Here is a 13,151-nt window from a genome sequence, read left to right as displayed (position 1 = left end):
GAGCGGGTCACAAAAACAGCCGTGAACCGAAGTAAAGCAAAGAAACAATCAATCACCGAAGCTAGTTGGGGCCAAATCGAATTTCTTTTTAATTTTGTTGCAATCTCGCTTTTTTGTGCTCTCCTTTTTTGCAGGATCCCGTCAGAGCCCGTTCCGAAGCTGAAGGAGACCCAGCGTAAAGTTGCCGAAAGGAAGAAGTCCCGGTACGCGCCTGCACGATGAAGCCCAAGAAGCAACAGTCGGCGGACAGGAAGCAGTCCCAGAGTGGTGCCGTATCGGCGCCCGGTACGCCAGCGGCAACGACCGCCGCTGCAGACACGGGAACAACGGCAACGGTACCGGGAAGCGTGGTGGCCACCGCGACGCCCACCTCCACACCGGTTACTGCTACGCCGTCCACCGCCAAGAAACCGGTGAAACGTCTTCAATCAAAAGCCAAAGAAGCGTCCTCGACGGAACCGACGGCCGGCGCCGCTGGGGCCGGTGCCAAATTGTCAGAGAAACTTCCAACCACCACTCAACCGGTGGCCGGACCGGTAACGGGAGGTTCCAGCACGCAATCGAATAAATCGAAATCGAGCGGTGGCTCCATGGCGATTGTGGCGAAAACGTTTCACCCTCCAATGGGCGAACCAGCGCAGCAACCGCAGGTTAGCGGTGGACCGGAAGTGGTGACATCATCGAAATCCGCAGCTACCACCGCGACCGGTGGTGGAAAGACGGCGAAGGCGTCGAAGAGCGCGAAAGCTATCGATCCGTCCGTCAGCTCACCTGGTGATCCGAAGAAGAAGACAACGCCGGCGAAGACCGCAGCGGGGTCGGCGAAGAAGACGGCCACGCCGACGGACAGTGGCAAACAGCGGAGACAGTCTGCAGCTGGTCAGTCCGCGGCGGCGGGTCCTGCGGCCAAATCGGGTGGCCCACCGGATCTGGCGTCACCGGCTGCTGATCGGTTGCGCGAGAAGGAGAAGAAGATCCAGAAGGAGCTGAAGAATCTCGGCGTGTCGGACAAGACGCTGCACCAGATTGATGCCGCGTACCTGCTGGCGGACGAGTCGGTCAATCCGTCCATCAGCGAGATGGTGAAGACGAAGTCGCGTACCACGGTGGCCCACGCCAAATACGGCACGGACTCGCACTTGAGCCCGGGAACGATGGGTGCTTCGGGCAGGAAACCATCGTTGACCACGGAGGACGGGCCGACCGTGGGGACGCCCGGGGACGCTGACGAAAAGCCCCACAAGGAAGCGACTTCCGGTGGAAAGGTGAAAAAATCCGTCACGATCAAGCTGGACGAAGATAAGCCCCCGCCGGTGAAGGGTAAGGCTCCGAAGGGGGGTGGTCGCAAGGGGGAAGAAAAAACTCCTCCCGGGCCACAGCCAACCGCGGAAGGGGCTGGCAAAGGTAAGGCGGCGGCCACCCCGAGAAGCTCAAAGTCCCAAAAGAAGACCCCGGAGACGAAGCAGCAGTCGCAGCAGCAGAAAAAGGCGGCCACCAGCGAGAAGGGGCTCACGGAACAACGCAAGTCAGCCTCGGGGGATTCGGGTGTCACCAAACAGGTTAGTTTTGAGGCCGGGCGGGGCAGCTCGGTGGAGCACGAAGATCACGAGGAGAAGAACGCCGCGGTCCAGATTCAGATCGATAGCATCGTGAAAGCGCTCGAGCGGGAAGATAGCGACACCGGTGGCGCCGGTGGTGCGAAGAAGGACACCGGGGAGCAAGCTGATAAGAGGAACGATTCCACTTCCGGCGTTGCCCAGGGGAAAGGTGCGGAAGTGAAGGTGTCGACACCGGCGGGTGGCGGCACCAAGAAACCAGCCGAACCGAAGCCGGCTCGCAAGCCGGCCCTTAAGAAGGACACCGGATCATCGAAAGGGGCAGGCGAAAAGAAGAAGGGTGGCGGGGAGAAGAAAGAGGTTACGTTTAAGGAGCAACCGCCGACGTCGCCGGCCAAGCGGAAGTACGTGAAGAAACCGAAACCGGCCGGCGAAAAGAAGCCTCCTGCGGCGAAGGCGGCGAAACCGAAACCGGCAGCGACCGGCAAATCGAAGGCTTCCGGTGGCGGTGGCAAGACAACGGCGGCCGGCAAGGCGAAGACGGAACCGAAAGGAACTGCTAAGCCGTCAACCGTGGCCGAGCCCACGGTGCAAAACGAATCCAGCCCCAAACCCGCGGACGGGAATGATCCGATACCAGTGGAGGAGCCCGCACGAAGCGAACCTTCGGAAGTGGCCATCACCACGCCCGTGAAAATCTCAATGGAATCTCAAAAATCTCAGGAGCCTCCAACGGTGCCCGCTAGTGGTGGAACATCGTTGGCACCGACCATAGCACAGTCCACCCACCGGGACCGATCCTCGACGGAGAACGACGACGATGTGCCACTGAAACAGCTTCAGGCGAAGACCCAGTCCATCGGACCGACCAAGCAACCGGAGACGCACTCCGCCACGGTGGAACCGGAGGTGGTTCCGAGCAAACCAAATGGAGCTCCTGTCGCCACTGCTGCTGCTGCTGCCGCCGCTGGTCCCATCCTAGCCGGACTGCTGAAAGCGGGCGGTTCCGGTGCTAAAGCAGCCAAACGTCCGTACGTCCGGAAGAACCCGAACCCGCCCGGTAAAGGAGCGAAACCCGTGCCCGGTGGATGTGGGACGCAGGGCGCGAAGGCAGACCAGCGGAAGGCACCGGAGAAGAAGGACGTGTACGACTTTGACGACTCCGAGAGCGAAATCGAGGCCCCGGTCAAGGCGGGAAAGCCGAGCTTCAAGCGCAAATCGTCCGTCGACCTGTGCCAATCGTCGCGCGAGGATATCTCCCAGCCGGCGGATGACCCGGCCAAGCCCAAGGAGCCACCGCGGGGGCAGGATGCAGTGGAGGCCAAGCCCCAGGAGGCGGAAGCTAGTGCCGATGAGCGGCAGATGGCGGACGAAAATGCATCGAAGCAGCCGACGACGAAGAAGCAGAAGAAACGGTCCGAAACGCTTCCGTCGTCGTCGGTGGCGCCGAAGCCGAAAAAGGAGCTCCGCAGTGGTTCGTCCTGCTCGCCGTCCTCCGGCTCGGATGCGGAAGATGGTCGCCCACTGGACAACTTGGTGGTGCCGGAGGCGAAGGTGAAGAAAAAAGCGCCCCCGAGAAGGGTGAAACATGAGACGCGGGAGTCCCGTTCGTCCGACAACGAGGACGAAGAGGGCGACCCGGGTGACGATGCGGAAGATGAGGATGGTGAGGAGCAGGAGGATGAGGAGGACGACGAGGAGGACGAGGAAGACTCGGACGGATGTTCGTCCGGCGACACCGTGCGGACCCGGATCGCCAAGAAGCGCCAGTCGGCCAAGAAGCGCAACCTGAAGCTGTACGGGTTCTGGTCCGGACCGAAGCGGCACCGGGTGGCGTCGCTGAATGCGATTGCCAAGGTACACTGTCTGTACGAGAACGAGCGGCCCGCGTTCGACGCCAGCCTGATGGTCCGCCAGTCGAGCGGATCGCGGGTCATCCGAACGATCACCAAGGACGGGGAGCGCATAAAGAAGGAGCGCATCTGCGACGACGAGAGCGCCGAAGGGGGCGACGGAGACGGGGGCCGCCTGTCCGGTGGCGATGGGGCCAGCGAAGACCAGGACGTCGGCAAAGGCGGCACCGCGCCGTCGGACCGGAAGGGGGCCGGTGTGAAGCAGGAGCGAAAGTCGGAGCCGCCAGCCGCCAGCGAGCGGGCGGCTGAACCGAAGGGAACGAAGGTGAGCGTGAAGGTGGAACCGGCCAAGAAGGAACCGGCGAGCGACCCGGAAAGCGACTCGTCCGAAGAGGAACCGGTTGTGACGAGGTAAGTTCCGTCCTCTTGATGCCATCGTTAATTAACGGCGGGAACCCACGCGAACCGACACGCGCTGTTGCGGCCATTTTGGCAGTTTTCGGAACCGATTATCGTTTCCGTCGGCCGATGGGTTGCGTCGGGTCCCTTTTTTGGGGATTGAAACCGAACCGAAGTTGAAGCACCAAATTGGTATAGTCCGCTAATTTATCCGTTGATCCGTTTCGGGAGGCCTTTGAGGTTTTGTCGATAGGATTTTGGAGAAGGGTTGCTGAAGGATCGAACAAGCAAATGGCGGAACATAGGGTGGCGACAAAGAAGTAGATTCCGAAGAGGTTTGTCCTTTATTTGAATCCAATCACTCAAAATTGACAACGAATAAGTTATGGATTATGCGCCTTTTGGACTTATTTAAGTGATTCACGTGAAACTAGTTTAGTACAATGATGATTTACCGCAGGAACACAAGCTTTAATCGAGGCACATTATCCAAAATGTGCTATGGAATGCCACGGAATTATTTATATTTATTACCATATCTTTAGAGATGTGAATAAAGTTTTCTGTGAGCTATTTCGATGCTCATTTATCTGGCTCGTGGAAAAACATTCCCATAAGAATCTGAAAATTAGAAACTCGTCTTTTCAACTGATTTCAGCTTCATTTTATCATTTTCAAAGCATAAACCTGCATGTTGTGCAGAAATCCACAGCCAAGCTTACTAGAAAATGCTCAAGAATTTAACTTTCCAATAACGTGAACATACTTTGCGAGCTTTGAACATGTCGAAGCTTTTGAGCCTTAAAAGGCCATCATTGGTTATTTGCCAACGCAGCAGACTTTAGATCGCTGAGACAGCAGAATTTAGACCCCCTTGCTAGGCAGTGCTTCTATTCTTACGAAAATGTAGCGAAACATGTCTTGAAATACGATTTGCTTCCGTTAGGGTTAGGGACATTTTTTTTACATGAAATCCACAAAAAGCTAGAGAAAGGGCAGATATGTGTAGTTAGCACATATTTTGAAGAAAGTAGAATTTGTCATTTAAATTTAATTTACGTATTTCAGGACAAAATCAGATGTTTTCTTCCGTGGCTAATCTGATTTATCGGTTGTTAAGTTCGAAATGTAGGTTTAAACCCCAACAGTGAAGTGCCAAAACTTTAAGTTGGTACTTACTATGGTTCTGTCGGTTCTAACAATATTGATATTAATTAATGCGCAATAAGAAGAGTAGACAGATAAGATTAATAGGTTACTAAAGAAAGCTCCGAAGATGCAGTCCGAATTGTTATAGAATTTATTTAGATTTATTTAGGATTGGTTCCTCACATGGTTAATGGATTGTTCTAAATCGGGGTTTTAAATTATATCCTCCTCAGAACGTTACGGTGCGTCCCGGGATTGCGCGGAGCCGGGAAACACTGGGACCCGGACGCGTCCAGCATGGAGTCGGACATCGAGCAACTGCCGGACAGTGACGAAACCTACGCCCAGGTAAGTCGCTCCCATACGCTTCCTTCCCAAACTTTCCGCAAGTTTCTCAACACAAAAAAGTTTGTATCCTTTCACTTCATTACTGATTGCGATGTTTTTTGAATCTCCGTTCGCAAACAGGGCAAGGACACGGATCCGACCCGCAAGCGGAAACTAAGGAAGAAGGCCGCGGCTCGCAAGAGCAAGGCGAAGCAGGCGGCGCTGGCCAAACAGGAGAAGGATAAAGACAAGGCAGCCGGCAACGAAAAGCCGGAAAAGGCACCCCCGAAGCCGCCTGTGAAGAAGATCAAGAAGGAACTGAAGGCGCTGTTGACGGACACAGAGCGGCAGGATGACGGGGCGGCCAGTTCCGAGTCATCGACGGGCTCGGAGAAGGCGGCCACCACGGCGGCGGCCAAATCGAAAGATGATGGTGCGAAGAAGCGCAAACGAGAGCCGAAGGTGGAGCGGGCCGCGAACGAGGGGGTCACCGACTACACGGAGTATATCGGCAAGAAGCGGATGGCGAGCCTCAATGCGACCGCCATGCTGGCGGCCACCTACGAAGTGCAGCGCACCCTCTACCGCAACACCGACTCGAGCGACTCCGAGTGTTCGGCCGCCGAGAAGGCGCCCAAGTCGAAGAAGGCCAAGGAACAGAAGGATCAAAAGGATGCGGCGAAGGCAGCAGCGTTGGCAACGGCCGCCGCCGCTGCCGCTGCCGCAGCGGCCGACGCTAGAGAAAAGAAGGAAGCGGCCGCTAAGGAGCCACCACCGGCGAACGTGGAGGAAGTCAAGGCAGGGGCAGCTGTGCCATCGGCGGCGCCGCCACTGCCGTCCCCACCGGACTACAAACAGGTGGACCTCTCGCTGGGCGGTTGCTGCGATCCGTCGGCGTTGGCGTCGTCGTCGATGCAGCCCTCGACGTCGTCGTCGTCCGCCGCTGCGCATCACCACCAACAGCAGCAGCAGCAGCAGCAAGAAGTGCTGGCCAAGAAGAAGAAAGTGGTCATCAAGACGGAGCCGATGCGCGATCGCAAGGACGATCCGATGGAGGTGAAGCGTGAAATCGAAGAGGTAAGAACGGACGTTGCAAAAACCCGCCACCGAATGATAAGATCGCGAGCCGTTCGCCTGGAGCACCGGCGACTGGACGATTAAACGTTCTCGCGTCTTCTTCGCGAGGTCCTAGCTTCCCGTGGCTTCAGTTTTCAATTCCGTCGCTTATCTGCTTCCTCTTCATCGCTCACCTGTCTCTCTCTTTCTCTATCTCTCTCTCTGTTTTAGCCGCGACCGGTGTCGAGCAATTTGGTTATCGCGCAGGACACGGAAGTCACGATTACCGGCGTGTACGTTAATTCCACGCTCGGCACCAACCAGGAAGCGTACTGCAAGATGCAGTACCGCGTACAGCAGAGTGTCACCGAGGAGCGGCTGGTACGCCCGGGTGATGGTGCCCCGCCCAAGTCCTACACTCCGCTGTCGGCCCTCTCCAGTATGCGCCCACCGAACGATCAAAGTAAGTTCCGTGGGGAGATTTTCCTTATTTAAAGCCTGTTCCGTCGCTCTGAGGGAAGGCTAATGAATGAAGTACGTTGGTCGTCTCATTGGTGCGTGCTTTCCGCGCGATCCGGAATGCTGCAATAAATGCAACCTTTTAGCATATCTTTGTGTGAAGATTCGAGTTGAATCTTTCAAGGTCATCGTCATCGTTCTCAAAAATTTCTCGAAAAGCGGAGACTTCCCCGCACGAACTCAAGTCCCAAATGGCATTGGGTTGTCGAAATACGCAACAAACAGAATGTTGTGGTTTGCAAGTAACAACACCAAGAATCTATTCGTGAAACTGACCAAGAAACGATTATCTAGCCACCATCGCCGTTACTATTAGTGATAAGCATTTTCGAAGCAGCGAAGGTGGCGAGGTTTTGTGTGCAGTGGTAGACCTGTCGCATTGTTAGGCAACGGCTTTTTGGGTTAGGTTGAGCGTTTTCCAATGTGTTTGGCCTTTCCTATGCTAACACTATTATCAACATTTCTCTGGATCAGCCTATGAGTGAGATCCACTGACCGTGGACTACCGACTTGCTGTCGGGGTGTTGTAATAGGTCCATGTTTGATCGGTCATCTCACAGTGAGGCGCAGCTTTGCATTTGATTATGGTTTTGCAGTTCTAATCGGAGCTCAATAGAAGGCGTTCAATAGGCTATTTTCTTTGTGAACGTCAATTTTTTTTATCTTTATACATGCTAACCTAGTTTCGGCAAGCATCCTCCAGCCAACCAACAAAAGAGAGCTGGTTTTTACAACGTTTATATTTACACATGTCTCGAGGTCAATATTGAAGCAACTCGTTGACATGTTTCTTAGTGCAGACTTTTGTAAAAGTATACACTACAGCTACCATTTGTTTTCCTCAGTTCCGATAGCCCTTGTGCAGGATAAAGAGGAAGTCACTACTTCTATGTAGCCCGTGCTAGACATCTGAAGTGCATAATAAAAATTCTTACGGAAAGATAAACAACGAGAAAGCTGCAACCAGTCGCTGCTCCACGTTCGAAGACGTGCGTCGTTGTGCCGTGTGCCGGTAGAAGCTACCGCGGGGCCAACCACCACGTGTGTGTGCCTGTTCGCTGTTTAGCGGCCACAAACATTTACTCTAATGTCCTCGACACTGCTTAGCGCTGCCGCCCATGGGCGGCCCACGGCAGGACTCGGTGGAGCTCCGAATAATTAATGGCCACAAAACCCGAACCGCCGCACCGTGCGACACACAGCAGAGGGCACCCGGCCCGTCGTCCCGGAATGCGGAACGGAGTATGATTGGTGCCGATGAAATATTAACCCGCTGCTTGTTTTGTGGTGTCCTCGTGCACCGGTGGCCTACCCCAGGTTCGCCGCGTGCGCCGCGAGCAAAAAGCCCCGTATGCCGGGGAATAATTTGCAGTGTCACAGGCATGTAATTGGATTGGAGACGAGTGAGTGAACATTTCTTTTTCGGAAATTACCAGTTGTCGCCCGCGTCGTCGCCGTCGGCTGGGATGGCTAACGTGACAGCGCTTGAGATCGAATGAAGTTGTTAAGTGCCGCCCGGAGTGGCGCCCTAATAACAGTTATGAAGCGTTGGTAGCGCCGCGTTCGACTGCGGGCAAGTTTAAAGTTTCGCAAATCAAGAGCAACGTAGTGGCTACCGTTTTGAGTAGCATTCCGATGACATCTGCCGTGATATCGACTGGATAGGCCTCTCATAAGCATAGTTCTTGAACCTGTCACATATAGGATCGTTAAACACCATTCATGAATAGTTAAGAAAATATGGAATGTTTTGCATCGTGAAGTTTAATTGAGTAGCACTTTCGAAAACTCCGGCACGTTCGAAAGGTGTGAACGCTATCGCTAACACCGTGCTCGGGGTTGACGATGTGCCCCGTTATTGATTTTGAAGCCGGAATCGATCGATCATGGTGACGGCGACGCTCCACATATGATGAAGCATTGCCTGGAGGGCGCGTTCGCTCGCACGAATTGAATCTTGGCGAGTCGATGTCACCTTCTCGCTGGGCTCGGCCGGGATTGATATATCAGATGCATCCGGGCAATGTGTAGCATGTGGTGACTGCAACCGGTTGCAGTCACCAGGCACCAGGACAGCCTAGGCGAGCGAATCGGTAGGATGAGGACCATTTTCAGTTCGGTTTGGTGAGCCTTTCGCCCCCGATACGATGGCGTTCGTTGTGCAGAAACACGGGTTCCGGTTACGCCGATTCGGGACCCACCCGTGTCCACAGCACACGTACAGCCGGAGCTGGGAATGCACACGTACACAAAAAGCGCGCCCTGTCCGACGGTGAGACGGTTCGATGTGCAAACATTCAACTAGCGCGCTCGATTCCTGAAGCCAGATAGTGGCCTGGCCGGTCGTGTTCGTCCTTGTCCGGCCCCGGACCAGTTTGCTACCGCCTCCCAGGACTCTTTACCAGCCACACACACAGATACACAGGTTGTGGGGTTGCGATATAAAATTAATTAAAATAAAATGTGTTTCTGCTCAACACTGGTAATCACAGCTTCTCTTGTTGGCTAGTTGGTAAGAATTTGGGTACATTTGATTAGGATTCACGTAAAGTATCGAAGTTGTATTGCGTTAGAATGCAGCTTGAATTAATGTAGTTATACTGCTTACACAAATACTGACTTTAGTAATAAAAGGTACCCTCTAAAACCGCCCAAAACCCGTCGGCGGTCTAAATGGAGTGACGAGTAATCAATTAAAATTTCGGTTTTTATTTATTGCCGCCCAAACAGGTTTATCAACGCCGCCGCTGTTCGTGCCACCGGCCCAGTGCGACTCCCCGTTGCTCGGTCCACCGCGCCCGTCCTTCTACCCACCACCAACGTCGTCCTCCGGAAGCTCGAGCGCCTTCTGTGCCCCGTTGCCGCACGATAGTCCAGGTACGTACCGCACCACACGGTGAGCAAAGGGACCGTGAAAAAAGGTGCATTATGCTGCATGTTTATGCTGTCGGGCGATGCGATCTGAGCCGCCTTTGGTGCCGTCCTCCCGGGCGCATCGTTTGTTGCATCCGTCGGCTTTCGGAGGGACGGTCATCCATCGTCCCACGCTGAGGGTGTGAACGGATTATCTCCGGTCGTGGTGTGATGGTGGTGTGTTTTGATGGCTAATGCTTCTGTTAGTTCCCTGTTCCAGCCGTCGGCTTGTGGTTCTCAATCGGATCTACGCGCCCTGTGTGAATGATTTCAAAATCACGCTGCAATGTTTTGGTTTCCCCATTCCAATCCCGATTCGGTCGGTCGGTGAAGCACCACGTATCCAATACATCATTCCAGTGTGACTCCCAACGAGTGCGTCCCATTACCAATCCGGCCGGCCATCGATTGCTAATGATTTCGGGGGCTTCGTTTTGGGCGAAAAACCTAATGACTTTCCCATCGAAACCACCGAGGGCGTTCCGGTCCCTGCGCTGATAAATAGTGCACCAACATATTTGGTCTCCGTTGCCGAACTTCTAACGCACGTAGAGTTACGGCCTGTGACGTGGCACTAGAGCGATTTGGCAGGTGAAATGTAATATTTTACCGAAGCTCCGTCTCCCGGACCGTCTCGAATCCGATTGGGGATATCGTTGGCCAATCAACAGTGGTCTCGTTTCACGATCCGAACTTCACGCGGACCACTTTCGGACCGGACCGAACGAATTGTATTTCGTCCATTATCGTTAATTATAATGCTGAATATTTTCCTCGCAATGTTGTCCTGTCGGTCGGACGGTGGTTAGTGGTCCTGGCCTTGGCGTCAAGGTTGTACGATCCGTTTCATTTATCGCACCGCGTCGTGCAGATCTCCCGGGGCTGAGGTAACGGACCATTTCCCAGGGCCCAAACCGTTCCGAGGAGAGGGCCGTACACTTGGAAAACCATCATATTCTGGGAGCAATTAAATATAATGGATAGTACAAACGTTGTGCAGTTTATTATGCCACAAACCATCGGGGGCCACACCGGGCTTTCCTCTGCCATGTTTGTGACGCACGCGTAAGTTTGTGTGATGCTGTTACTGCTGCTGCTGCTGCTGCTATGAAGCAGGAAAGTTGTTTGTTCTTTTTTGGCGAGGAAATGAAAATGTTTTCCCAGCCGTTACCTTTCTGTTGTGACGCTGGTGCGTGGGTCGGTCGGTCTGTGTTGTGCGATTTTTCGTTCACCGAACGACGTCCTGAAACCGTGTTTGATAGGTTGACGCATTCCAATGAAATTGGTTGGCAGGTGCTTAATTGATGCGCACAAGCGTTACGGTTTTTTTTTGGTGTTCATAAACGGAAGAAATCATTCGTTTCATACGGGAACTTTACAGTTGAAAGCTGCTCATTTATGATTCCCCGACAGTCGTGAAAGCTTAAGAATTAAAAATGTCTTTAAAAGTATACGGTATCAATATTACTTGAAACCACCATGTTGATAAAACGGAGAATATTTAAGTTAAGGACATTCGGTTTGAAGTTTGAAAGTCACTGTATGTGGTAAAACGTTCTATCCTGAACTAGTTGTGGTATACGTTTACTTCATTACAAAATCTATTCATCTGTTTATCATAAATCATCTCAGACTTCCACAAAGTAGTGTAACTAATTAAGTTGTAATGTTGCAGAAAGCTATAAGTTTTATTCGATCTGTTTTCGAGCATTTTATTTGAACGCCGACTTACTTTAAGTTGTTTGTATCGAAATACCCAATGGTTATGGCTATGGTTATCGTTATTTTAACAATTTCAGTAGCTCAATTGGTAACGGATCCGCAACCGTAAGGCCCAATCCAATGGCCTGAATTATGTTCCAATTTAAATAAACAGTTATGTGTGTATTCGAAAAAAGTATGCTACCATTTTACGATTTGCATAAAAAGACAGTGGGGAACTCAGCACCGCCGCTGGCGCCGCTCAAGTGGCCCCCATTAAGAACACCTCGCCTGCCGGGCGGACGGACCGGCGGAAGCAATCGAAACCAATGAAATTAAAATAGTGGTTATCCATCCGGCGCTGGCTTCCGGGAATCTCGTGCCCTGCTCGTGTCGCCATTGTTCCGGTGCCCAACAAAAGCGGGCGCAGGACAAAAAGGGACGAAACAAGAAGGGTACGAAAAGCGGCTCAAAGAAAACAACCGGCTACCGGGCCCTCGATTTGGTGTCGAGGGGTGGATCGACCTGGGTGGGCGTGGGCGACCGGTCATCCGGGATCGGTGTCACAATATGCTGCTTCGATGCAGCCACCGGAAGGCGGCTCGCTCGGCCAGCTGACCGGCATAAATTCCACACCGCCGTCCGTGCAGCGTGCTCCAAGTGTGGCCACGGGCCATCGTCCCTGCCACCGGACCGGATGTCGGATGACCGAGTTGCTTCCGGCTGCACGCGTCCCACACCCGCAACACATTTAATTCATTGGCTCTGTGTGCGGCTGTGGGTCGGCATGATAACAAACAAACCATTTATGTGCATAAACCTCCCAAGGCTTAAGCGCGCCGCGCGAACCGCGGCAAACTTTTTATCCTTCGGAGCCTTTTTTTGTGCCCGCGCGTTTGTGTGTGTGTGTGCCTGGAGTTCGAGTGGAGCACGAGGAAAAGGTCCTTCCGGTGGAGTCCTTTAATCTGTCGGCCGCCTCGGTCAGCGCGGGATGACTCACTTTCGCTTTAGGCGCCGGCGATGGTGCTGATGATGATGCCTTTCGAACGGCAAGTCCTTCGGTTATGCGGCGCTGAATGAGCTTTTTCTCGTCTCTTGCGCTACACCCGTTCGCGACGAGCGTTTTTGCCCGGTCGATGGAAAGAAAAAGTGGCCCCTTGGAAAACCCGATGATAAAATGTCACTCGACGACGGCAGGCGTTTCTCTCTCTCTCTCGTTGGGCAGCAAACGAGCAACGAAACAAACCCGGACCGGATGTGCACAATAAATTGGTTTGTTGTGGCCGGCCGGCCGCCACCCGTCGGATGGCGCGTGGCAAGAGTTAACGTTCGGTTGGGGAAGAAAAATGAGCCCCCGACGGTCTTGGCCAAGAAAAGGACGGTCCCCAAACAATAGGTCCGCTTTCCGGTGGTCCAGTTCCGGGATCGGTGACCGTTGGCTCGCGGCGGGACAAAACGAATCGTCCGCGGAAAGCTTCTGCCCGGGTGGAAACCGATCGTGGTGAATGGGAAGGAAAGAAAATACCCCAGAACCGAGCACTAGACTTGGTCCGTTTTCATCCTTTCCGGTGGCGCCGGGGACCGTGCCCGGACCATGGTTCCCCAATCGCGTATCGGGAACGGTGGAAAATCGAGTACGAAGCACGCACGCATCGGATGTCCTTGTTTTTCCTCCAGA

At 53.6% G+C, this 13,151-nt stretch overlaps 1 protein-coding gene across 1 annotated transcript; it reads left to right on the top strand.

The window, feature by feature from the left end:
- Window positions 1–218: 218 nt before the first annotated feature.
- Window positions 219–9,759, top strand: LOC131207198 (mucin-19-like). The gene is made up of 7 exons (XM_058199810.1): window positions 219–2,897; window positions 3,009–3,820; window positions 5,191–5,305; window positions 5,426–6,076; window positions 6,203–6,361; window positions 6,572–6,803; window positions 9,590–9,759. Exons 1-7 carry the CDS (start codon window positions 219–221, stop codon window positions 9,757–9,759), a joined length of 4,818 nt encoding a protein of 1,605 aa, XP_058055793.1.
- The last annotated feature ends 3,392 nt before the right edge of the window (window positions 9,760–13,151 follow it).

The sequence above is a fragment of the Anopheles bellator genome, chromosome 2 (genome assembly GCF_943735745.2).
Source record: "Anopheles bellator chromosome 2, idAnoBellAS_SP24_06.2, whole genome shotgun sequence".
In the NCBI taxonomy this organism is placed as follows: domain Eukaryota; kingdom Metazoa; phylum Arthropoda; class Insecta; order Diptera; family Culicidae; genus Anopheles; species Anopheles bellator.
The sequence above is the reverse complement of the archived record's forward strand: the minus strand, read 5'-3'. Positions and strand labels throughout refer to the sequence as shown.